General features: G+C 56.0%; 2 protein-coding genes across 8 annotated transcripts in view; one reads left to right on the top strand and one right to left on the bottom strand.

The window, feature by feature from the left end:
- Positions 1 to 9,490, top strand: part of PISD (phosphatidylserine decarboxylase) — a 35,595-nt gene extending 26,105 nt beyond the window's left edge. For 2 of the 7 annotated variants that reach the window (XM_090291618.1, XM_090291621.1), the window contains exons 2-7: positions 4,796 to 4,961; positions 6,335 to 6,571; positions 6,793 to 6,931; positions 7,200 to 7,346; positions 7,553 to 7,713; positions 8,192 to 9,490. In XM_090291618.1, the coding sequence (XP_090147744.1) occupies positions 4,796 to 4,961; positions 6,335 to 6,571; positions 6,793 to 6,931; positions 7,200 to 7,346; positions 7,553 to 7,713; positions 8,192 to 8,416 (1,075 nt within the window). In that variant the 3' untranslated portion in view covers positions 8,417 to 9,490. Of the gene's footprint in view, positions 1 to 3,110; positions 3,411 to 3,855; positions 3,952 to 4,795; positions 4,962 to 6,334; positions 6,572 to 6,792; positions 6,932 to 7,199; positions 7,347 to 7,552; positions 7,714 to 8,191 lie in introns of those variants that run through there. The other 5 variants (XM_090291616.1, XM_090291617.1, XM_090291619.1 and 2 more) reach the window with 4 other exon arrangements.
- SFI1 (SFI1 centrin binding protein) overlaps positions 9,433 to 23,708 on the bottom strand; it is a 55,921-nt gene continuing 41,645 nt past the window's right edge. The window contains exons 16-32 of the mRNA XM_090291622.1: positions 21,954 to 22,035; positions 21,476 to 21,654; positions 20,630 to 20,705; positions 20,032 to 20,127; positions 19,479 to 19,555; positions 18,297 to 18,399; positions 17,041 to 17,137; positions 14,667 to 14,827; positions 14,166 to 14,240; positions 13,437 to 13,511; positions 13,179 to 13,355; positions 12,821 to 13,083; positions 12,166 to 12,270; positions 11,819 to 12,020; positions 10,420 to 10,748; positions 9,730 to 9,841; positions 9,433 to 9,651 (exon numbers count right to left, since the gene is read on the bottom strand). Of these exons, the coding sequence (XP_090147748.1) occupies positions 9,547 to 9,651; positions 9,730 to 9,841; positions 10,420 to 10,748; positions 11,819 to 12,020; positions 12,166 to 12,270; positions 12,821 to 13,083; positions 13,179 to 13,355; positions 13,437 to 13,511; positions 14,166 to 14,240; positions 14,667 to 14,827; positions 17,041 to 17,137; positions 18,297 to 18,399; positions 19,479 to 19,555; positions 20,032 to 20,127; positions 20,630 to 20,705; positions 21,476 to 21,654; positions 21,954 to 22,035 (2,314 nt within the window). The 3' untranslated portion in view covers positions 9,433 to 9,546. The remainder of the gene's footprint in view (positions 9,652 to 9,729; positions 9,842 to 10,419; positions 10,749 to 11,818; positions 12,021 to 12,165; positions 12,271 to 12,820; positions 13,084 to 13,178; positions 13,356 to 13,436; positions 13,512 to 14,165; positions 14,241 to 14,666; positions 14,828 to 17,040; positions 17,138 to 18,296; positions 18,400 to 19,478; positions 19,556 to 20,031; positions 20,128 to 20,629; positions 20,706 to 21,475; positions 21,655 to 21,953; positions 22,036 to 23,708) is intronic.

The following is a 23,708-nucleotide window of genomic DNA, read 5'->3' as shown; positions in this document are numbered from 1 at the left end:
GTGTGCGCAGGGGAGCCTCTTGGTTAGAGGTGGGTGGGTGCGGGACAACCCTGACTCCCTCACTGCCTGCCTGGCCTTGCTGACACTCAAACCTGAATCTACCAGGGTCCTAGGGAACCAGGCAGGAACACACACGCCCCATCCCCTACCCGTAGTAACTGGTAACTGGCCTGGGTCAGGCCATCCTACTTCAGTTAGAATGTTCCATTCCTCTGGGGACGGGGGGATTGTTTCCTTCATCCTGGTTAGTGAAGGATGGATGGGGGCATTGCAGTACGGCTCAGTGTGAACCCCCAGAGCAGCACGTCCTGACAAAGGTGACACTTCCCGCCACCAGTGGTCCTGTTGAGCCCTCGCTTCGAGCTCACAGGGGCAGCCTCTGCCCTGTTACTTCCATCCTCCCAGTGGAGGACCCCCCCCCGCCCTCCCCCCCAGAGTGGGTCTAGAAGGGGAGGTGAGCTGTCAGGGGCCAGGTCTGCACTAAGTTCTTACGTGGAAAGGAGGCCTGGGGTTTCTAAGTGGACTTGTTCTGGGCCATGGTCACAGCTATGATCTGAGCCTCCCAGGGGTGAGTGGGAAGGAGGACCCTTCAGAGAGCTCCTGTGACATGCAAGACCTTTCCCCACTCACAGGGCAGGCTGTGGGAAGGCAGCCAGGATTTGCAGTAACCAGGTTGTCCCTATCCACCACCAAAGCCACTCTGAGTTCTCATGTTCCTTGTGGCTGGCCCTTAGGCTTTATAATGACTTTAAAGTCCTACTGGTCATAGCCCAAAACTCCCTCCACAGAGTGTCCTTGAGACTTTCAGGATGGAGGGAAGGTGTTCCTTCTTCCCCACTTCAGAGCACCCTGACTCCCCCAACCCCACCAGTAACACTCAGGGTGCCAGGCTGGGAGAAGCTCTGGCTTGGGCTCCAAGGGCTAGCACAGGTGTGGAGGGAAGTGGGCTCGGAGATGGGGAGGCCTGGAGCACTGTTGGTTGTAGAAGTGGCTCCGCCCTTTGGGAAGTAAGAAGGAGTGATTTCTAGGGACCCCCTTGCCTCCATCCTGCGGCTCTAAGCTGGACAGGGCACCGCCAGACTTCTTTCCTGGCCAACAGATGAATTCATGTCTGCTTCCTGCAGACCTTTTGGGGCCCACAGATGGTGATTTAGAAGAAGCCTGACACCCTTGTCTGTGTCCTGTTTAGAAAAACAGGTAGAGGAGTGGCAGAGATGGGACTGAGGAGGTAAGGACCTCCTGCCTGGCCCCTCAGGGCAGTTCCTAGTCTCTCCAAGACAGCAGCTTCCTGGGCGGGTCCTCCTTGAGCTCCCTCCACTGGGGGAGGGGAGGCAAGCGTCTGCCCTGCCCTGGTGGGCTGCCTGACCAAGCCCCTGAAGTGGAGGCCCTGGGGGACAATGGAGTGCAAGCACATGAGTCTGCTCTGAGGATCTGAGGTTTCCAGATAAGCTGGGTTTGTTCTCAGGCTCTTGAACGTGCCGTACCGGCAGCATGCTTTACTGGCCACCTTCCCGTGTGCTAGGACAGTGAGGAAAACCAGGAGGAGCCTGGGACTCGCATCCCCTCTGAGGCCTCACTGTTCCCCCACCCTGCTTCCTGGGTGAGCACCCAGTCTGAGCTCTCTAGTTTCTAGAGGCAGGAGAGAACCCTGTTCTGGAAGCCAAGCACCAGCCTCAACCCCAACTGCGCATCACCCTTCTGGGCCTATTTTCCTGGGGAGCAGTGTGAGGCCAAGACCTGGTGTGCCGCGGAGGGGTGGGATGGGGTGTGCTTAGCATGTGGGCGGTGTGGTTGGTCACCAGAGTGGAGCAGGGCTGTCAGTAGGGCTGTGGGTCTGTCCCTCGGGGCCAGAGGACGCATGTGCCTTTATCTGCTTCTGTGGGAGGCCTGGCCCACCCACAGCTGTCCCTGCCCCTCCTCAAGGCCAGTGGCCTGGGGACATGAGTGCACTGGAGCTGTCTGGACCAGCTCTGGTCTGGGATGAGCCAGGCCTTGCTGTCTTCTCTGTCAGGGCAGAAATCCATGCCCTTGTCCAGACCTTACGCGGCCTTGTCCTGGCTCCTGTGGGCCCCTGCACACCTGGGGTCTCATCGACTCCCCTGGCAGGTGCCAAACAGGCCTTTCTACCAGTGTGGCTGAGGTGGGTTTACTGGGTATCAGTGGTCCCTTTATGTGATCAGGCCATGTCTGAGTTGGGGCCTCTTGCCCGCTGGCCATGTGGGATCCTGGGTTGGGTCACTCCTCTGCCTTCAGAGTTTCTCTGAAGCACATTTCTTCATGTAAAGATGGCCAGGGCCCTGCCCGCTGCCAGCCTGCAGCTGGGATTGGAGGCCAGACTGCTGGGCGTCCTCCCTGGGGCCTTGACTTCCTGGGGCTGAGACAGCAACAACTGTGGAATGTTTGCTGTCCTCCTTCCCTGTTATCTGTGAGGTGACCGTAAGGCCTTTGTGGAGGCAGCGTGTCCTGCTCATAGCCTTGCGGGCCCCTGGCCAGAGTGCTGTCCCTGTTCCCAAGTAAAGATGGGAAGGCGGAGTGGGGGCAGGTATGCGCTTCAGGCCTGGCCTATTCCCAGTTCCACATTGGTTTTTCCTAATGTCACCCTGGTGCTTATCTTCTGAGGAGGCCTTGAGGGGTCGGTGTCCAGAATGGGGGGCTCTGAGGCAGGGGCCATGGGCAGTGAGGAAGAGCCAGAGCTGTTCAGGTGCCCAGGGTCTCGCCAGCCCCACCTTTCCCACCTTCTCTCCCTTGTTCCTCAGATGCTACTTTGTCATCTGAATGGAAAATGGGTCAGGTCCTGGCAAGGGAGGGGCTGCCCAAGCTGCAGACAGGGCGACGCTGGGCGCCTGCCTGGAGCGCAGGGCTCAGATTCCCACTTGTGCTCCTTGAGCCCAGAGGGGCCTGGTCCCCTCCCTGCCATCAGCTCACCATCAGCTCACTGGAGCAGACAGGTGGCCAAGCCTGGGGACAGGATGGGCTGAGCTCAGGGCTGGTGCTGCAAGCCCCAAGCAGGAGTGTGACCAGTGCCTGTCTTTGCAATAGCCCCAGCTCCACCCCGTGGTCTCTGAGCCGAGGAAGTGGCCCACCAGCCACCCAGAAGCAGTGACACACAGGAGCTCCTTGGGGGGAAGGGAGGAAGGAGGAGGAACAAAGGCGATCGTGCTGGCGCCGCCCTCTGTGCCCGCCCACCATGTGTCAGTCAGAGGCAAGGCGAGGACCAGAGCTCAGCGCCTCGAAATGGTGAGATGCTGCTGGCGGCCTCCTAACCCTGCTGTGCCCCACCTCAACCTCCGCAAGGTCAGAGTTCATGTCCAGCGGTCCCGCAATGGAGGTGGCGGCAGGGGTCCAGGGGATCAGCCCCCGAGGTTGGAGGGGCCTGGCCCTGAGGGCTTGAGTCGGAGAGCCCGCTTCAGGTACCTGGGGAGGCAGAGCGGGCTGGTGGCCCAGTGTCTGTTTTGCACCTACACTGCTGCTCCCCCACCCCCAGGCACCCCCACCCCGCTTGGGTGCAGCAGTTCCAGGATTGGTTCCTGTGCTTCTGCAGTGAGCAGCGCGGGAGGGGGCAGGGGAGGGGGAGCAGTGATTTGTCTGGCTTTGCTTGGCCCCCACCAACAACCAGACTTTTTAAAAACAATGGGGTGGGATGGGGGAGAGAATGAATGCGGGGGAGTCTGGGAAGCGGTGGAGATGCGGCACCTTCATTGCCAATCACCGACTGGGCCTGGCCATCGGCTCAGTTCTCCATTTTTTTCTGCTTTCAGTATCAGCTGAGATGCCTCTTTGTTCCTTGGTTTGTTCAGCAAGTGGGGGCAGAGGACACAGCTTCTCTGAGCATGCACAGGCACAGATGGGAGCTCAAGGCAGCCTTTTTGCAGATGAGGAAATTGAGGCCTGGGGACATTCTCAGAGTGGGTGGCAGTGGAGTATCCTGATGACTACACTAGGACCTTTTAAGTATGTGAGGGGACTTGGGCCTCACTGATATGCCTCAGGAGGCCAGGGTTCTGGTGGAAAGGCTGAGCCTATGCTGAATGCACTGGGTTAGGTAGGCTGATGGGACTTGTGAAAAGTCCCATCCACCTTTGCAGAAAGGAGGGGCCTGGGTTAGGTGTGTGGCCCCAGCAGACTGAAGAGGTGGCCTGAGGTGGAGGCAGGTTCCTCCCACCAATTTCTAGATTGGTTTTGGAGAACCTGACTTGCTGTAGAAGGACCATGCAGATGGATGGAGCAGTAGCTATGGGGGGGGGGGGGGCACGACCTTCCTTTGCAGTCTTGTCAAGCCCAATCCCTAATTTATCAGATGAGAAAGTAAGAGGCCCGGAGCCATCCGCGGTGGGGTGGTAGCGGTAGCTCCCCTACTGCCTTGTGTGGCTACTTGAGGGGCTCTGGGGGATCAGCAGACTGGCTTCTGTGGCCCTGGGAGGTGGGGAATGTGAGGCTGGCTCTGCCCTGGGTCGTCCAGTGCTGGGCCCAGGTGGTGCTTCGTCCTGAAGGGCCTCACTAGGGCCCCTCCCGTGTTTGGGAGCTGCTCCCTCTGAGAGGTTCGGAGCTGGGCCTCACCACCTCTTGTCTGTCTCACTGGGATGTGCCCAGTCTTCCCCAGTGGGCAGGCAGTGTGAGGGACTGGGAAGTAAGTTTGCCGACCACAGGCAGCCAGGCCCCTAACTCAGAATGGGGTTGGAATGAGGGGCACATCCAGTGCTGCTGGACTTCGCTGAGAAGAGCTTGCTGAGGGTGGGGTGGGGGTTGCCAGACCCTGGCCGCTGACCCCCATCATGCGTGGACATGTGTCCTGCAGGTTGCACTTCCCCCAGCTGGCCTTGAGACGGAGGCTGGGACAGTTAAGCTGTATGTCCAGACCTGCCCTGAAACTGCGCTCCTGGCCCCTGACGGTCCTCTACTACCTCCTGCCCTTCGGTGCCCTCAGACCGCTCAGCCGGGTGGGATGGAGGCCCGTGAGCAGGGTAAGTGTGTGCAGGCTGCTGGCCTGGCCTGGCCTGGCCTATCCCCGGGCAGCCTGAGGTAGGGACCGACGGGACTGTCATATTAGAGGCGATGGCTGTGGGAGCTGAGCCCCCCGGGAAGGTGGTGTTGAAAGGCGAGTTGGTTGAGGGCCTGGCTGGTTGGTGACTTTGTGGGCCCATAGCCAGGTGACTGAGGGCCGGCTCGCTGTCCCCTGCCTGCTCACCATTTGGGGGCTCTGCTTCTAGAAGGAACCTATACTCAACATTCAGAAAATGCTGTCTCATTTTCTGTGTTCAAGGAGAAGTGAGCTTAGAGGTGATTTTGAGGAGAATCCAGATTAGCTCCTAGATGCCTAAGGGTGGTCCAGGAATGCTGGAACCTATCTGGGCCCTTAGGGTAGGGATGCCTTTGAGGACCTGGGAGCCCTTAGCAGTTCCTGGAGGGCAGGCTGACCCCAAGGAAGAGATCCTGTTTCTGGGCCCTTGGACAGCCCAGTCTGGTGTTGTGAAGGCCTGAAGGCTAGGGAGCTCTGGGCAGTAGACCTGAGATGTGGATAGGCATCAGCTGGGAATAGTTCTGGGAGCCACTAATTCAATACCTCCTAGAGGTGTTTAAAGTTGGAAGGAAATTACTTTTACACCTTGGGGACTTGGTGTCTTGGTTGTGTTCAGACAAGCAGCAGCTGCCAGTTAGAGGCAGGTCCCATTATGTCAGCAGGGCATAAAGGGTCACCTGGCCCTGAGAGTTTGGCTGTAGGGGCTGGTTCCCTTGTTCCTCCTGGGAGAGCCCCAGGTGCAAACAGCTTTGTGGGCTGGCCCATCACAGGAGTGCCGCTGTGTGCTGTCCCGGGGCTCAGCCGCGCATGTCCAGGCCCTGGCCCCAGTGACAGTGATACAGCGCATCTGCCTGATGTCAGGGTCCCTGACCTTGGTATTCTGTTTCCTGTTAGGACAGGGATATGCACTTTGGGCTGTAGACTTTCCTGTACACCCGGGGCCGCCTCACCTCTGTGGTCCAGGACACGGGCACTGCTTCCTGTCACAGCCTGTTTATAACAATATCAGATTCATTTATGCTCCCATCCCCCTTCAAGGAACAAGACTTAGCCAGTTGCTCCCCAGGGACTGTTCCGTATGCATAAAATGACTGAAACACCTGGGCTGTAAATCACTATGTCATGGTTTCAGCCAGTACTCAGTTTGTGAGCCTAATTGGCAAGTTCAGTCTGGTTCCTAGTGAGAAACCACCACATCACAAAGCCAATGTGGGGTGCCCAAGGCCTCCAGAGGTGGCCCTGTCAGTGGCAAGCAGTTGACTGCGACGCAGTGAGCTCACACTGTAGCTGACTCATCCACCTGCCTGTGGCCTACAGGTGGCCTTGTACAAGTCGGTGCCAACACGCTTGCTGTCCAGGGCCTGGGGCCGTCTTAACCAGGTGGAGCTGCCACACTGGCTGCGCAGGCCCGTCTACAGCCTGTACATCTGGACCTTCGGTGTGAACATGAAGGAGGCTGCTGTGGAGGACCTGCACCACTACCGCAACCTCAGCGAGTTCTTCCGGCGCAAGCTGAAGCCGCAGGCCCGGCCTGTCTGTGGCCTGCACAGTGTGGTGAGGCCAGACCCTGCCTTCCGCTGCTCCCTCCAGAAATGTGATTCTTGCCTGTGCCTTTGGGAACCAGGCCCTATAGACTCCATGGGTAGCCTGGTGGGCATTCCTCCCAGATTGGGCCCCCAGGGAGGAGGAGGTCCTGCCCTGTGTCCCCTCTCCTCCTCTGTGTCCCTTCCCTTCCCTTCCCATCCCTGGCAGTAAGACTCTCCTAACCCTTCTAGATCAGCCCGTCAGATGGGAAGATCCTAAACTTCGGGCAGGTGAAGAACTCTGAGGTGGAGCAGGTGAAGGGCGTCACCTATTCACTGGAGTCGTTCCTGGGCCCTCGCGCCTCTGCAGAGGACCTACCCTTCCCACCAGGTAGAGGTCCTTACCTGGGGTCATAGCTTGTTCACCGTGCTGCAGTGTGGCTGCGTTGGAGGTCAAAGGGTGGAGGTTGGGAGCAGGTTGGGGAGGGAGGGACCCTGGGAAGGCTATAGGAACTGAGAGCTGGCCCCTGGGCCAGGAATTATTCTGCGCAGAGCTTTGGGGCCTCCCTGGAGTCTTATGTCTAGACTGCATGCAGGCTCCCTGCTGGGAGGCATTGAGTGCTTGTCTGATAGCCTGGTCCTCGTGTCTGTACCCCCAGCCACCTCCTGCAACTCCTTCAGGAACCAGCTGGTCACCAGAGAAGGGAATGAGCTCTACCACTGTGTCATCTACCTGGCCCCTGGGGACTACCACTGTTTTCACTCTCCCACTGACTGGACTGTGTCCCACCGGCGCCACTTCCCAGGTAGGCTAGGGCGGGCACGTGGCTGAGAACTGCCTCCGGGAGGCCCAGACAGATGCCCTCACCGTCTAGGTTTCAGGGTACCCAGGCTGCATATTTAGGGTGCTAAGGCTGGGAGTTGACTGCTTTGGGCAGCAGGAGGTAGGCTGGAGTCCATCCACTCTGGTCCTTCCACTGAGTGGGGAGCAACAGTGTCTCTGCTTCCACAGGTTCCCTAATGTCTGTGAACCCCGGCATGGCCCGCTGGATCAAAGAGCTCTTCTGCCACAATGAACGTGTCGTCCTGACTGGGGACTGGAAACACGGCTTCTTTTCACTGACAGCTGTGGGTGCCACCAATGTGGGCTCCATCCGCATCTACTTTGACCGGGTAAGCGGAGCCCAGGCCCTGCTGAAGCCCAAGGGCGGGGCCACTTGGAATCCCCCCGTTCTGTCTCGCCCGTCTCTGGAAGTGGCTAGAGACGGGAGGGAATCAACCTCCCCACCTGGCATTTGGCTTCTGCTGGGAACCAAAGGGGAACGTTGATCTTGGGTGGAATATGCTGAGTGGAGGCCCGGTGTGTGAGCAGATGGCCAGTGCCCACCCTGCTCAACATGCTGCCTCTCTTGGAGTTGGTTTGTGACTGCCCCTTGGCCCCCCTGGCACTGGTCTCACAGCATCATTTGTGGGGAACAGTCGGCTCTGAGTCCTCCTTGTCCCTCAGTGGCCCAGTTCATAGCGGGTGTTGGGCATGGTGTCTGGTTAGACAACCGGCCCAAGGGCTGAGTTGCTCCCAAGGAGAGGCTGCATTGATGTGTTCAAGGTCCAGGGAGCGGGTGTCTACATGCTCTGCCCCTGCCTCCCTCAGGACCTGCACACAAACAGCCCACGGTACAGCAAGGGCTCCTACAACGACTTCAGCTTCGTGACACATGCCAACAAGGAGGGCATCCCCATGCGCAAGGGCGAGCACCTGGGCGAGTTCAACCTGGGTTCCACCATTGTGCTCATCTTTGAGGCCCCGAAGGACTTCAACTTCAAGCTGAAAGCAGGACAGAAAATCCGATTTGGGGAGGCTCTGGGTTCCCTCTAGGGCCTCTTCCTGGCTGCAGCTGCTGAGGGATCTTCCCTGAACAGAGAACTGGGAGAGTCTTCTTGAGGGAAACCTCCTCAGCTATCTGTGGAGGGTACTCGCTCAGGACCATGGGGTCTGACCAGGCAGGACCTGGGTGACTTCTGTTCCTGCTGTCCCAAAGGTGCAGATGAGGTCAGAGCCCCCATCGTGCCCTAGACCTATGTCATCCCCTCTTCCCACCTTCTAAAGAGAAAGTAAATGATGGGATGATCTCAGATTCCCTTTTGGAGAGAGAGGTTTTAACCCCCATTGTGTAAACCAGAGACCCTGTCTCCTGGCTGAGCGTTCAGTTGGTCCTGGTTTCTGTTTAAGACGGTAAGTGGTAATGTACCTTTTCGCTGCTCCTCCCATCAGTGCTTTTCGCCTCCCCTGCACAGGTGAGGTGCCTCCTGGCACTGACTGTGGTGTGGGCCCGCCTGCCCCCAGAGCAGGACCACACAGCCTTTAATGCAACCGCTTTCTGTTTCTAAATTTGCCCGACCCTGCTCGTTGGGAAAAGTTCTGTCTTCTTCACACTGTGGCTGAATGCATCACCCAACTGCCAGTGTCTTCCAAGGTTGGTGACTAATGGTGAGCACTTTGCAGACCCTGATGAGTGACCTTCTGGAGAGTCAAGACCAACTCCTGAGTCCACCTGACTGGGGCAGGCAGGTAGTGGTCACACAGTGGGGCTAGGGGAGAGCTTGTGTCCCCTTCCCAGATCCAGACCTACATTAAATATGGGAAATTGCTGCTATTGATTCAGGGGCTTATGTTGGAGGCAGAGGAGCCTTGGTGTGTTAGGGTGGGAAGACAGAATCAGTGCCTAGAAAACCTGTCCCTAGGTAATAGGTATGCAGTCCTTTGGGAGCCACTGATGGTGGGGACAGGGCCAGGTTTCGTGTCTCCTGGGGACTGAATTTCTCCTGCAGGAGAAGCCATTTGAACTTTTTCAACTGTATCAGTAGCACAGTATTTTTGTATGAGAAGTGGGAGACTTCTGAACAGTAATTCATTTAATTGCAACATTTTGAAATAAAAACATAAAACTCAGTTCAGCTTTGCATTCTGTTCCTGGAGGTGGGCTGAGCCTCCCTGGGGCTGTGGCTCTAGCACAGAGCCCGCCGCAGGGCCTGCACTCGGGCGATGCAGGAATTAATGGGCTCTCGCTGAGCCTGGAGCTCCGCAGCCAGCTGCTGGATCTGCAGTTCCACCTGGGGGCCAGGTAGGAACAAGGCTAAGCTGAGAGGAGGCACACCCAGAGCCCATCCCAGGACCGCTTGGGACCTCACCTCCTCCAGTTCTTCCTGCACTTGTTGCTCAGCTTCCCGGTCCTCAGGCCTGGGCTCCTCCTGGCTCAGCTCCAGCCACCGGCGCAGGCTGCTCGCTTGCCGCTGATAGGACCTGAGGCCGTGGAACACCTGCTGTGTGCCTGGCTGGGCCCTCGGTGGAGGCTCAGGTTTGGAGTCAGGCACATGGGCTACTTCTAATGCCGGTGGTGGTGGTGTGTGTGTGGGGGGGGGTGTTGATTCCTGTTCCTTTCCCAGCCTCCACACTGTCTAGTGGATGGCATCTCAGATAGGCCCTGGGGGAAACCCCTCCCTGTCCCTCCAAGGTTGCTGCTCATGGTGAGGGTCCCAGCCTGGGCTTTTAGGCTGCAGGCTCTAGGCCCAGACCATAGACAAGACAAGACAGGACAGACCACTGCATGCAGCTAGGGCCAAGGCCTGTCCTCACACCTTTTCATCCTATGTCACATCACGGAGTAGGCCACTGGCCCAGCTTTCACATGACCTGTTCAGGTTTAAAATTTTGCTCAGCTCTGGTGCCCACCCCCCCCACCTGGCCTTGAGGAGGACTGGAGCTATAAAGGTGCCACCTGTGTGCAGGGCTGGCAGTGCACACAGTGTAGGTGAATCAGCCCTAGGACCCTGGCAACTAGTTCCCAGCTGTTCCCTGTGGGCAGGGTTTCTGGGTCTTACCTGAGCTTCCGCCTCATGCTCTGATAGTCCTGCAACTGCCACTGGATGTCCTCAAGTTCGGCCTCCAGGTCTGTGTGGCCCATGGCAGCAAGAGAATAAGCCTGATCTTGGCCAGTCACCTGGCTGGGCCCAGGCTGAATGGAGGGAGTCCAGGTGCTGGGAGTGGCTGCCGTGCTGACAGACCTCAGGCACACACCTGCAGTTTCAGAGCCAGGCTCAGGCCGGGTGCCTGTGAGGTCCCCAGGAAGGAGCAGACGGGGGTCAGGGACACTGGCTAGGCCTACAGGGGCCTGGGGCACAAGATCGGAGGAGGTCAGCCATGCTGATGCCTGTAAAGGAAGGATGGACACTAAGCAGGGAAGCTGAAGGCAGGCCTGGGACAAGGTACCAAGGCGGTCACTGCAGGGCGAGGGCAGGCGAGGCCCCAGGACCTGGGCTTTCCCACAGCCAGCTCACCCAGCATCCTAGCCCTGTCCTCTTCCTTTTGGACCAGACACCAAGCAACCTGCACCTTTGTAGCCTGGTCCCACCCCTCCCCAGGATCTGGCTCAGCACTGCTCCAAACAGCTGTTTCAAGCTTTCCTGACCTTTCACCCCTGTGTCATGCTGAGCTGTAACCTTTCAGTGAGAAAATGCTCAGAGACCACTGTTCTTGTCCAGCCACCCACCTCCATTCCTCCTGTTGCCTCCTATCACCCCTCCCCTCCCCACCCTGCAGCTCTTCAGATACCAGCTCCTTGGGGGGGCCCAACCCCACCTGTTTCTGCAGTTACTGAGCACATGGGCTTTCTCACTCCCCCCGCCCCCCCAGACTCCTTGATTCTGATTCTCAGTTTTGATCTCCAGACCTGACCTCTTTCCTGAAGGCCAGACTCACAGTCCTGTTGCTTTATCTCAAATTTGACAGGTTCAAAACTCTTAGTGCTTCACCCAAATGGGCCCCCCAGTGTTCCCTCTTTCAGTAAAAGAACTCAGTACTCCTTGAGTTATCCAAGCCAGATCCCTTCCTTCTCTCGTATCGAACCCATCAGAGCAAGTCCTGCCCAGCCTGCCTCCCACCAGTTTCGGCCCCTGCCGGCAGCCTCCAGCACTTCCTGATGGGCCAGCCCACCTCCACAGCTCTCATTAAAGCCCAAACTTCTACCAGGGCCTCTACGACCCTCCGTGGTCTGCAGTCTCTCTGTGTCTGCCACTGGGATATGCACCACCTCTCATGAGCAGGGGCCTTGGCAGGCTTGTCCCTGCTGTGTCTCTAGAAGAGTGGCCTCACTGCCTCTTCCTGAGGCAGGAGTTTTCCAGAAGCAGCAAGTATGGCTGTGGCTACAGCACTGAGAGCACGAGAAAGAGCACTGAAGGCCAGACCAAAGAATGGGACCCCAGGTGACCAGGGAGGACTTACCCTAGCAGGTACATCCACTCCATGTGACACAAAGGAGGAAGGAGGCAGCAGCTTCAGGCCAGGGGTACCTGGCAGGGTCCCAGGCTGGGGCAGGGAGCTGCTTGGGACCAGTATTGTCTGAGCCTTTTCCAGGAAGGGCCTCATCAGGGAAGGGGCTGCTGGCTGGGCCATACCTTGGCCTTGCTCCCTCAGTACCTCAGGCCTGAGCAGAGGGGAGGCAGGAGCTGGTCAGGCCTCTGTATGCTCCTGAGCAGGAAGGAAAGGGGGCACCCACCCTCAGACCCCAAATCACAGGTCCCAGATGGAGGTACCATCTCCTTTCGGGGGCCCAGGACCACGTGACCTACCCCTGCCCCCTGAGGGTGCCATACCCCAGGGACCTCTGGTTTTGCAAGGGATCCAGCAAGAAGTTTGGGCGTCGCGGCTGCTTCCTTGCCGAGCGGATGGCATCGCTGGGAAGAAACATAGGCCTGTTCCTCCAGGCTGCCCCAGGGCCGCAGGGGGCCTGAGACTGTGGGGTAGCGGTCATCCAGTCCAACCCCTCTAGTCTTGCAGGGAGACTGAAGGCCAGAGGAGAGGCTCTTGCCCAAGGTCGGCAGTGAGCTGGAGTGGGCCTGGGCCTTAGAGAACTTCTAGCAATTCCAGTGAAGCACACCTGGTGCCTCACCCACATCATCTCATTTGAACTCTACAGTGACCCTGGTGATGGAGTTGCTTGTCCCATGTCACAGGGGAGCAGCTTGTTAGGGTCAGGCCCTTCTCAGGGTCAGGGGATGAGGCAGGCAAAAAGCAAGGCCAGGCCGGAGCCCCGTTTCTTGGCTGTCAGGGCAGAAGAGGAACACTGGCAGGTCTGGGGGCAGGAGAGCAGGACTGCCCTGATGCTATTCCTCTTGCTGTGTTCTCTTCCTGGGCTCGGGAGGGACAGTCTACAGGGACGTGTCCTGCCGGAGAGAAGGGTCCCAGCAGCTCAGGCATGACCCTAAGGGCTGGCTGGCTACTCACAGCTCCAGGAGTTGGGGGTCCCCAGCATCCAGGGCCAGGCTGCCCGGAGCTCTCTGTGGCCCTTGAGGAGCTTGTGGCCTCTTGGTCTCCAGGGCAGCATCCCCAGCACCGGCAGCGACGTGGTCAAGAAGGGAACCCTTGAATGTCACTCTCTTGCTGGGCACAGTGGATGTGGGGGGCTGAGGCCCTCTGCCTGGGCCCAGCGCCTTCTGTTTCCACAGCATGGCACAGTGATGGACTGCCTGGTGGAGACTGTGGGCTGCCTGTAACAGCCCACCTGTCAGATCTCACCATGTCCTGCCCGCTCCACACGAGAAGGGCGGGGGGAGGGGGGGTGGCGGGGGGGGCCTGGGCCTACCTGCACCTGCTGCTGGGCATGCAGCTGCTGCCGGACCACCTTCCTGCCAGCTGCGAATCGCAGGAGGCAGGTGACACCCTGCTGGAGGAGCTGCTGCTGGTAGGCCTGCACTGCCTGTTCCAGCCTCTCCTTCTTCCTCCTCCTTTCCAGCACAAAACCCAGCCACGCAGCCCACACCTCGAGAGAGAGGAGGAGGTGAGGCCCAGCTCTCCACCAAGGCACAGTCCTCAGGGGCAGTGGGATGAGGAACCCCATTACCTTTGCCTGTAGTGAGAAGGCCCAGAACCACAGGGCTCGTGCTGTGCCCCGCTGCTCCTGCCTCCTGTTCACCAGCTATGGGCCAGAAAGAGATTACCAAGAAATCACCTTCAGGGAAGCCACCCTGACCATAAGGCCCCTCTGCCAGGCCCTGAGGGGGTGGACTAGGGAATATTCCACTGGCAAGCACAAAGGCAAAGAGCTCTGGGGGAGGGAACACATGGAGGCAGCATGCTGGGTTGGCAGGAGAAAAGCTGGGACATGTCCACATTGCAATCCAGGGAGTGAGCGGGACACGTGCACATGAGGGTTTGCTGCGCGGGATGCAATCCTGCCTGTTTTTTGTTTTTCTTTAATATTCTATTTACCTATTTTTAGACAGAGGTGAAGGGAGGGAGAAAGAGAGAGGGAGAAACATCCCAGACATGTGCTCTGACAGGGAATCAAACTGGCGACCCTTTGGTTTGCAGGCCAGCATGAATCCACTGAGCCACACCAGCCAGGGCCCACCTGGCCTTTTATCAAGGCCTTGCAGGGACTTAAAATGCATTTCCTATTAATTTTTCCATATTACCATGATGTGTTTTTTAATGTGACACATAGAAACAGGAACCTGAAGTGACTTGGCCTTATACAGTCACAGGTGGAAGGAAGCTGGCAATACCAGAAAGGGTATTGCCGGGGGAGGGGGGCAAGCCCTGGGGAAAGGGGCTTCTCAACAGCTCCCACCTGCTGTCTCCACTGGTGGAAACAAGACCGGCTGAGTGTCTGGGCCAGGAGTTGGGCACCCTGCCTCTGCAGGAGCTGGGGAGAGAGTGGGCACTGCCTAAGAGTGTTATCAGGTACCTCACGCCCAAACCACAGGCTCCCCACCCAAGTGAACAGTCCTCCCATGGCCAGGTGTCCTGTGTGAAGCCAGGGACCTCCTGCACCAGGCAGGGGCTTCCAGATGACCCCACAGGTCCCACAGGTCCCCCAGCTCTGACAAGCCATGGTTCACAGTGAACTGGGTTTCTCTGATGAACCATCTTCCACCAGGGGAAAATCCAATCAGATGCAGGCATCCCCCAACCATCCCAGAAATCCTCCTGCAGCCTTGTGCCCACAGGACCCCAGACCACCCAGCATCCATATTGGCTGCTGCGAGTTCTGCAGGAAGGACCTCTTCCCAGGTCTCCTGGCCTGGACGGCTCCACCACACGGAACTGGGGGAGCTGCTGCCTGCCTCACCTTCTTCCTGACACAGCCCAGATGGTGCACCTTCCACCGCGCCAGACCCTGCAGCAGCAGCTGCCGACGGTAATGCTGCGCCGCCCTCTGCAGCTGGGTTCTCTGCTGGGCTGCCCTCTGGCCGCGATCCCGCCAGCGCCGAAACCAGGTCCCAAGACGGCCTAAAGCAGATCCAAGTCAGTTTGCTCTTTTATAGGGTCTATATGAGCTATGTCATGGGCAAAGTTTAGAGAGTGGAGGGTGGGGAACGCTGCGTGGGCACAGAGTTGGGGTGTCAGCCACACTCTGGGAAACCACATGTGGATATTCCTAAGCACAGCTCGGGCCACCTTCAGCAACTGTGAGCACCCTGGGCGCTGAAACCAGGACTGCGTTTGCTGTTGTGACCTTCCCAAAGGCCCACTGGAGCCACAGTGACCGCAGGTACGCCAGGGCCCCCTCCGTGACTGCAAGATGCTGCCAGGTGACCCAGCGGACCCCTGGCTCAGAGGAGTCCAGCAGCCCAAGACAGGCAGGAGCCACATCCTGCATTTTTCGGTGTCACCGGATTCTCTCTGAGGAAACACCTTCTTCTACTAATTTTGTTTTGTTTTTTACTTTGGATTTTTCCTTTTCTTAGGCCTTGAGAGAAGAGCACTGATGCCCAGATGGGGGTCAGGGAAGGCGGTGTTCATAAGCCTAGAGGCCAAGCATTAGTACTAAACCCTGACACTGGTCTTGGGCCCTGCTGTAAACAACCCCAAGAGACAGGGAGCATTATCCCCATTTAACAGCTGGAGAAACTGAGGCTCAGAGAAGAGGACTTGCCCCAGGTCACACAGCCAGCACTTGGCTCCTGCCTGCACTTCATAAGCACTTTCAACAATGACACCTTACTCGTAGTTTGTCCTGCTCCAGGGCCTAGCCCCATGTTTGGACTGCCAAGGTGTGCCTATAACACAGGGGCCTTAATTAAGCCAAGAAATCAAATGCACATCTACTCTGTGCTGAGAACACAAGTCTCAAGTCCCCCAAGTCCCCTGTACTATCCTTAGTGGACATGGCAATCCCAGGGCCGGCCATGTGCCTCCACCCCTTCTAAAAAAGGCTGCCTGCCCCACAGCCCTGCCTGTTCCCTCTAACTCCCCAAAGCGGCCACTTGACCCAACCATGCTGGCGAGGCCTATGCAGTGCCAGGTGCCACAGCCCCGTCCAAACAGAGATGAAGGGCTGGGCTGAGCCCCTTGGCTACTTTTTTGGGAGTGAACTAGAAACACAGCACTGGTGTCTGGGGTGAAAGGCAGCTTGAGGACACAGAGAAGCACATTTAACCCCAGGGTTCAGCCCAGAGGAAAGCGGGATCTGTGTTCATCAACACATACACCACAGTCAACCAAACCAAAGCTGACTTCTGTTTTCTCTATGGTCCCACTTAAACGATTTACATTTTCATTTGCATTTATTCTAACTACAAGCTGCCCCCTCAGGGGCGGGTTCCCACACTGCAGAGCCACTGCCTGTCTCCACGTGTCGCACAAGCCGGGGTTCCCACCTGGACTATCTTCCCCAGGCTGTCTGCTTAGCAGGTCGTGGGATTACGTGAAGCCAACTGAGCAAGTCCCTGCTCCCTAAACATACAAGGAAGGGCCCAACTACACAAGGAAGCAGGACCCTCTCATGATGAGGCTGGCCTGACACAAAGCAGCCGCTGCAGGACTTCCCATTGAAATTACCACATCCCAACCCTCGAACTCTTCCCTTCCAGCTGCATCTCCTTATTTCCCTGTAGATCTCAAGCCTCAGCTTTTCATTTTAACATAAACGGGTTGGTAATCAGTTGGGAAGAGAATACCGTGATCTTCTGAACCAAACAGTTACGCCTTCCCAAACTCATGTCCATCCAGAAATCCAGAACCTCAGAAGTGATGTTTTTTTGGTAAAGGGCCAGTGCAGTGTTACAATAACTGAGATCATACTGGACTAGGGTGGTTCTAAATATGTACAGTGTGACTTGACTTATAAGAAGAGACACAAACACACGGGAAGACAGCCATGTGATGACAAAGGCCAAGGCTACAGTGATATGTCTATAAGTCAAGGCACAGTGAGGATTGCTGGGAGCTCCCAGAAGCTGGAATAGGCAAGGAAGGATTCTTCCCAAGCTTTCAGAAGGAGCATGGCCCTACCAACACCTTGATGTTGGAACTGGTCTCCAGAACGCTAAGAGAACAGTTTTCTGTTGCTTTAAACCTCCCAGTCTGTAGTGCTTTGTTACCTTAGCAACAGGGAACTAATGCACATGAAGGAGACAAAGACTAAAGGGAAGCAAATGGCACAATGTGACAGTTCTGGGTCCTTCACGACCCTTTCCTCAGCTTCCAGGGGCCCCACTTACCCCTGTCCAGCACCTCCTGAGCCTCCCTCATGGCACAGTCCTTCTGCTGGCGGAAGTATATCTGCACTGATGCGGCCTCCCGCCACTGGACCAAGACCTAAGGGGCAGCGAAGAACGAGAGGCGATCACAGCACATCCTGACTTCCCGGGGCCACCCATCGCTGCTGGCAGCTGGAAGGAGGCCAAGTGGTGGACACAACGGCACTGTCACACATTCCAGGAGGCGCGTGCCATCCACACAGACCACAGGCAAGAGGCAGAGCCCCCCAGTACCCTCACAGGAAGCCCAGTACCTCAGGTGATGGGACTTTTCTACCTGAAGGAATTGAATGTCATTGTATTATATTTGTTAAACAAACTATACATTACATGCACTCTTTCATATGTGAGACTTACAAAATCACAGTAACACTTTTAAAAAGAAGTCCCACAGCTAGGGGATACCTGGTGCCTGCTCCCCAAACTATCACAAACTCCATTCACCCCAAAAAGGCCTCCTCCCTTCTGAGCCCTGAAGCCAAGCACAGCCCTGACCCTCCTTCCGGGGCAGGGACACCACCCACTGGCCTCCGAGCTTCCCTGAGAATAGACTAGGTCTTGACCATGTGCAATCACTCTTCATCTACAGACGCTTCGAAGTTGTTAGGAGCAGTCCCTGCCCAGGCCTGCCAGCAGGGCTCCTGACCAGCTTTCTTCTAAAGTGTCCCTGAGTCCAGGGACCACCTCTGTCATTTCATTTGTCTTGAGTCCCGTCTTGTGGCACGTCTTCTTCCCACAGCCATGCCCTGCCACCCCTCCCCTTTCCCAATGTGTGGGGACCAGACCCCCACTACATGGCATTTTGGGGCCACTTCCCACTGACAGTGACCAACGGGATGCTCTATGCTTTCCAGAAAGTCCCAAGGCCAAACCCTGCAGGGCTGATGAGCAGAGCAAGCGTCCTCTTGCCAGATGTGGAGACAGAGGCATGGTGATTAAACGGTTTGTCCCAGTGGAAAATTCCACGCGTGGAAAATACTGGTTCTGATATGAACTACCTCACTCACTACACGCTGTGTTCTGCTTTAATGACTATTGGTTCATAATTCATTGGACTAAATAAAACCCAGCTGCTCCCTGGCAGAGGACAGTTATCCCGTTTTATGGGTTCCTTGTTCTGTTCAAATCCCTGGCACCACCGCCCACACCACTGCCTTACAGGAGGCACAGACCAAAACCTCCCAGGGGACCGGCTGGCCTCCCCAGGCAGGCCTCACCTTCAAACACACGGTCCTTCTGTAGTGAGCTCTTGCTCGAGAGGTTTTCTTTGCTTCATCCACACGGGCTACGGTGTTTTCTCTCCAGCGATGGAACACATCCCTGCAGGTACATAAGCCAGGACAGGGTGTGACACCAGCATGGCGAGACAGTATGAGGTTTCTGTGAATCACTCCTGTTCTTCAGCCCTCTCCTGAATCAAGGACGCCCTGTGCCTAAGAACATCCATTTCACTGACAGCCATGATTACGGTGATGGAGACATGCAACACTTGGTGGCTGAGCACCTGCCCTGGGCCAGGCCCTGGGGACACCATGGTGAACAAGACTAAACACTGTATCTTCATGCAGTTATGTGCTACGGGGAACACAGAGTCATAACCAGACGGTGACAGGGCAGGTGATTCATGCCACGATAAAGCAGCTACAGAGACAGAGCAGCTGGAGGGAGGGCACCAGAACCTCAGCACCTGTGCCCGGTGCTGAGTTAGGCCAGGCACTGCCTCTTTCTGTGCCACTCTGAGGAGGTACATGGACACTTTGCAGGGCTCTGAAGGACGGACGGTGGTGGTTAAAGTCCACAAGGCCCACCGCCCACAGGCAGCCTGGAAAAGGAAGGAGGAGTGGAACGAGGGAGGCCTGCGGGAGGAATGAGTCTACAGCTTGGCTTAGCAGCAGCTGGGGGATGGGCTCGTGAGGGAGCTGGAGCCGAGGCAGGTGACCTCCACAGGTGTCAGATGCAGGAGATCCCAGAGGTGGAGAGTCAGTGAAAGGTCTGGAGAGCCAAGTGGGGAGGCGACTGACTGGGAACTGAGCGGCAAAGGTAGCCATTGCAGCTTCCAGAGCAGGACAGGTGCTAATATGACAAGCCGAATCTTTCAGGTCTGAAACGGGGGGGCGGGGGGAGCGCTCAGAGGAGCGAGGCTGGCGGGAGAACTCACAGACATCCAGTTGCGAGCTGCTTCCCTGAGGTCCCGCTCTGTGCAGAGCAGGGGCTCAAGACATAAGAGGTGAACCAGTGAATGGGGTGCTCGCTGTGGAAAAGCCAAAGCTACTCTTATGAGCAGCACGAGGCAGCCAGGCCATCCTGTGCCTGACCCTGGACAGAACCCCCCACCCTTACTGGTATGGAGTCCGCTCCCTGATCCCCAGGCTGGGCTCGGGAGGTGCTGGGAGACTCACCACAGCAGCTGCCTCCTGTGCTGGCTCTCCCTGGCCGCCACCTCTCGGAGGACTCTCTGCACCCAGCTCTGGTAAGTCTGCAGGAGACCAGGACTGAAGGCCACCCCCCGGGCCTGCAGCTCTTCCTATTCCCAGGCAGGCCCAGAGGTTCTCAGCAAGGACTTCGATACCCAGACCACTCACCAGAGGGTAGGGGAAGACTAAAAGGCCCCAGGTCCAAGGGCAGGAGACCCAGACAATAGGGAGAGGACTGTCTCACCTAGTCTGCACCTAGTAAGTCAGACCACTGGACTCCTGGACCAGGGGCCACTTTGATAGTGAGGCTGGTACCCCCAGAGAGCACTTGTTTTATTTTTTCTTGTTTTTATTTGCTGAGCAAGAAAAAACTTAGCCCTGTGGCTGCAGGACCCTCTGGCTGGGGTGCTTGCTCTGTTTGAGGCTGGTGGAATTACTCTCCCCTGAGAGGGGCAGGAAGAACAAAGAAGGGAGACAAAGTTTTCAGGACTCCCCTCCCTCGAAGGCAAGGAGATGTGGAGAAAGCAGCAGCTCCTACCCCCCAGGTCTGCAGCACCCTGTGTTCCAAGGTGTGCTGGTGATGCAGGTCTGCTCCTATCAGCTTCTGCTGCTCAGCACCCCACAGGGCCAGGCACTGCGGACAGAGGAGAGAGCCAGCCACGGAGGGCCAAGGAAGGCAGGCTCAGCTGTGCCTCCATTTTACACGCAGTCTGACTGAGCTTGGGTAAGGATGAAAACCTGGGAGCGCCAGCGTCCTCATCTCTAGATAATTGCCTTTAGGAGTTTTGTGGGTATTAAATGGGGCCAGTTCCTGACTGAGGATAAATGCTCCAGCAATGTTAGCATAAACATTTTCCTCCCAGTAGGATGCCTATTAATGGTTAGACCAGGAGTTTCCAAGTCAGTGAGATCAGGTAAGAACAGCCTAGCCCGTAAAAGAACAAGAAATTCTGAGCTAATCATCTCATGAAACCAGGTTAACATTATTCATCTGCTGCCCAGTCTCTTCCCTATGCTCCAAGGCAGGTGGTTTCAGAGGGACTGGGGAGGAACCCATATGGCTGCTGAGTCACAATGACACACAGCACCACCTGTCCACAAGCCACACATGGGTGACACCTGTGCCAAAGCCTTACCTCCCTCCACCTGTTCCAGGCCCAACGCAGGAGCCATGCTGAGTGGAACCCTGCAGCCAGCGCCATGCCCATCCTCCTGTGGAGAGAGTCACAGCTCCGTGCGGCAGCCCAGACCCGGCCAGGGCCCCCTCGATGGAGGCCGCTGCACAGTCCCTGGCTCCTGCCCAGTGGGTCTTAAATTTGCAAGGGAGTCAAGATCCACTCTGAAGAGCTGCCAAAGGACTTGGGCTCTCCACCCAGGAAAGTGCACATCTAATCAAGTTTTCACAGACAACCTCACAGGGCTTCAAGTACCACTGAAACGTATCCACATGCAGGTGATTGTGCAGGAGGTTAAATGTGTTCAGAGTCTGAAAGGTGGAGAGACCCTCAGAGCACAAAGTGGATTCAGAAAGGCACCAAATAGGACAGTGTCTGCAGTGGGAACATGGGCTGCCTGTCCTGCCCCACTAACCACATGGTATGGTAGAAACTGCCACACCATGCCCCCTGGCCACAGCTGCTGCTCCTGGGGTGGGGGGTGGGGGGTCAATTATGCCCAGACAAGCCCAATAGTCTATTCCTTGGCCATGATCACTTTGAATGGGCACCAACCAGCGAGCAGGATGTAACCCATGGACAGGACTTCAGATCCAAAGGCATGTTTGTCCCCAGGCACATTCCAGGATCCTCTCGCAACAGCCCTAGTTTTGCTTAGACTGTTTTGGACTGAAACTTCCGGAACTTAAAACCGGAGTCTAGGCTAACATGATCTTCTGGCTGGGCACTCAGATCTGACAATGCTGTTACTATGATCAAAGCTGGTCTGAGATGGGAAAAGCTTCTGAGGCAGAAGCGCCCACTCACTCTGATCTGAGCCCTCGGGCACGCTCCCTCCAAAGGGAGAAAGCCTTCCGGAGCCTCCCCTGGCGATGGTGGGCACAGGCCACTGCTTGCTGCTGCCGCTCCTGGCAATGTGCTGCTGCCTGCTGGTGCCACGTGGACCAGAACCTTTGCAGAAGCTGCCGCTCAGCATGAAGGATGGCCTGCACCAGGATGGGAGAAAACCAAATGGGTCAAGTAGGAGGGGGTACAGAACTACAAATAATGACCAATGCAAAAGAAATGGACATTCAGGAGCCAGCTGTTCTGGCCCAGAAGCCAGCTGTGCAAAGGAAACACATGTCCCAGACCCTGACCCTGTCTTGTGAGCCCTGGTCACAGGCAGGATGTCATTCAGCATGGGTCTGGGTTCCAGGCTGTGTCCCGAGGAGAGGAGGCAGTGAATACAAAGGCCTGACGGGCCCTGCCCGCCCCAGGTGCCTCCTTAGGGGAAGCCACTTACTAGTCTCTCTGCCAAGCGGTTTTCTTGATGCCGAAACGTCTTCTGCCACCAAATAGCAAATACTTGCTTCTCTAATGTCACGCTATTAAAAAAAAAAAAAAAAAAAAAAAGTAAAGCACTTAAAATTAAACTAAAAAAGAACAAAAAGTTCCAAATGGGTTTTTCCTTTTCCACTGTGCTATTAAGTGGCAAACAGGCTTAGATAGGGAAAAAGAAAAGGGGAAGAAAATGAAGAAAACAGTCGTCAAAAACCCATAAACAACCCAATACACAGTATGAAAAAGATCCAGACTCTGGGACCCTGGTTCTTCTGCAATTCGAGGCTGCAACAGTGATCAACGATTATCAGTGACAGCTGCTCCAGTCCTTGGGGCAAATCCTTGGGGCAAGTGGTTTTAAAACAAATGCCTGGCCCCTGCGGGCTGACTCCCAGGAAGCAGAATTTAAAACAAGTGTCCCAGGTAGGAAGCACTGCTCTGTCACCTCTGCCTTAGCCCACCTGCTCACCATAACAAAGTCAAAGCCTGCAAAAGCAGTGCTCCCACGACTGACCAACAGCTACCAGGGGCTATGCACTGGCAAAGTCATGTGCTCTTACTAAAAATAAATAAATACTATTAGAAAATGAAAAGGCAAGCCACAGAGTGGAAGAAAATGTTTTCAATACATGTATCTGACACTGGAGTTGTCTCCAGTATATATGCAGAACTTTTACAAATCAATAATAATAAAAAGACACAACTCAATTATGTATACGCTAGCGAAGACTTGAACAGGTACATCACAAAAAATAAACTAACAGTCAATAAGCGCATGAGAAAACACTGAGTCAAAACCCGAGCCACAGCATCACCCATCAGATGGGCAGGGCAGGCCCAGATAAAGCAGCTGCAAGGAGACACTGCTTCTCCCTGAGTCACCCCGCAGCTGAAAACGCCACAGGGACCCGCTCTGTGAGGGGTCACTGCTTCCTTCGCAGTGATGCCCAGACGAGCCCTGCTCCTTTCACCCACTCCCGAGGATATTCATGACAGGCTCCCTAGCGAACCCCCCCTTCTCGTCCCTTCTAATCTTGCCTTGGAAATAGCAACCAATCCAAAACCGATCCCGGTTTCTCTTTGACCCTCTTCAGAATCCTTCAGAGGGAATCCAAACCTCACAAATTCCTTTCTCTCAGGTAGAGCAGCTCTCCAGTCTGACTTGGTCGAACAACAGGCTTTTGTTCCTAGCTGACTAGGCTTTACTGATGCTCACATCATCAGTCAGCAGGGAAATGAGCACTCCATACCCACCAGAATAACTAAATTAAAAGGACTGTCAAAACCAAATGTTGGTGAGGATGCAGAGGAGCTAGAATTCTCATATTTTCTGGTGGGAGTATAAAATGATGTGACCATCTATAACTCACCCTACGGTCTAAATGTCTACTTCTAGGTATCTTCCCAAGAGAAATGAAACAATCCACTAACACAAATGTTCACAACAGCTTTATTTGTAATGGCCGCAAACTGGAAACAATTCCTATTTTTAAATGGATCAAAATATTGTCTTAATATTCATACAATAGAATACTACTCAGAATAAAAGACTGAACTGCTGATACATGCAACAACATAGCTCAATCTCAAAAACATTACACTGAACTTTAAAAGACGCTAGATACCCTGGCTGGGTAGCTCAGTTGGTTAGAGTGGCATCCCAATATGACAATGTTGTGGGTTCAATTCCCGGTCAGGGCACATAACAAGAATCAAC

The sequence above is a fragment of the Furipterus horrens genome, unplaced genomic scaffold (genome assembly GCF_987537825.1).
Source record: "Furipterus horrens unplaced genomic scaffold, mFurHor1.1.pri manual_scaffold_11, whole genome shotgun sequence".
Lineage (NCBI taxonomy): Eukaryota > Metazoa > Chordata > Mammalia > Chiroptera > Furipteridae > Furipterus > Furipterus horrens.
Note: the sequence above shows the minus strand (reverse complement) of the source record. Positions and strands in the feature narration are given on the sequence as shown.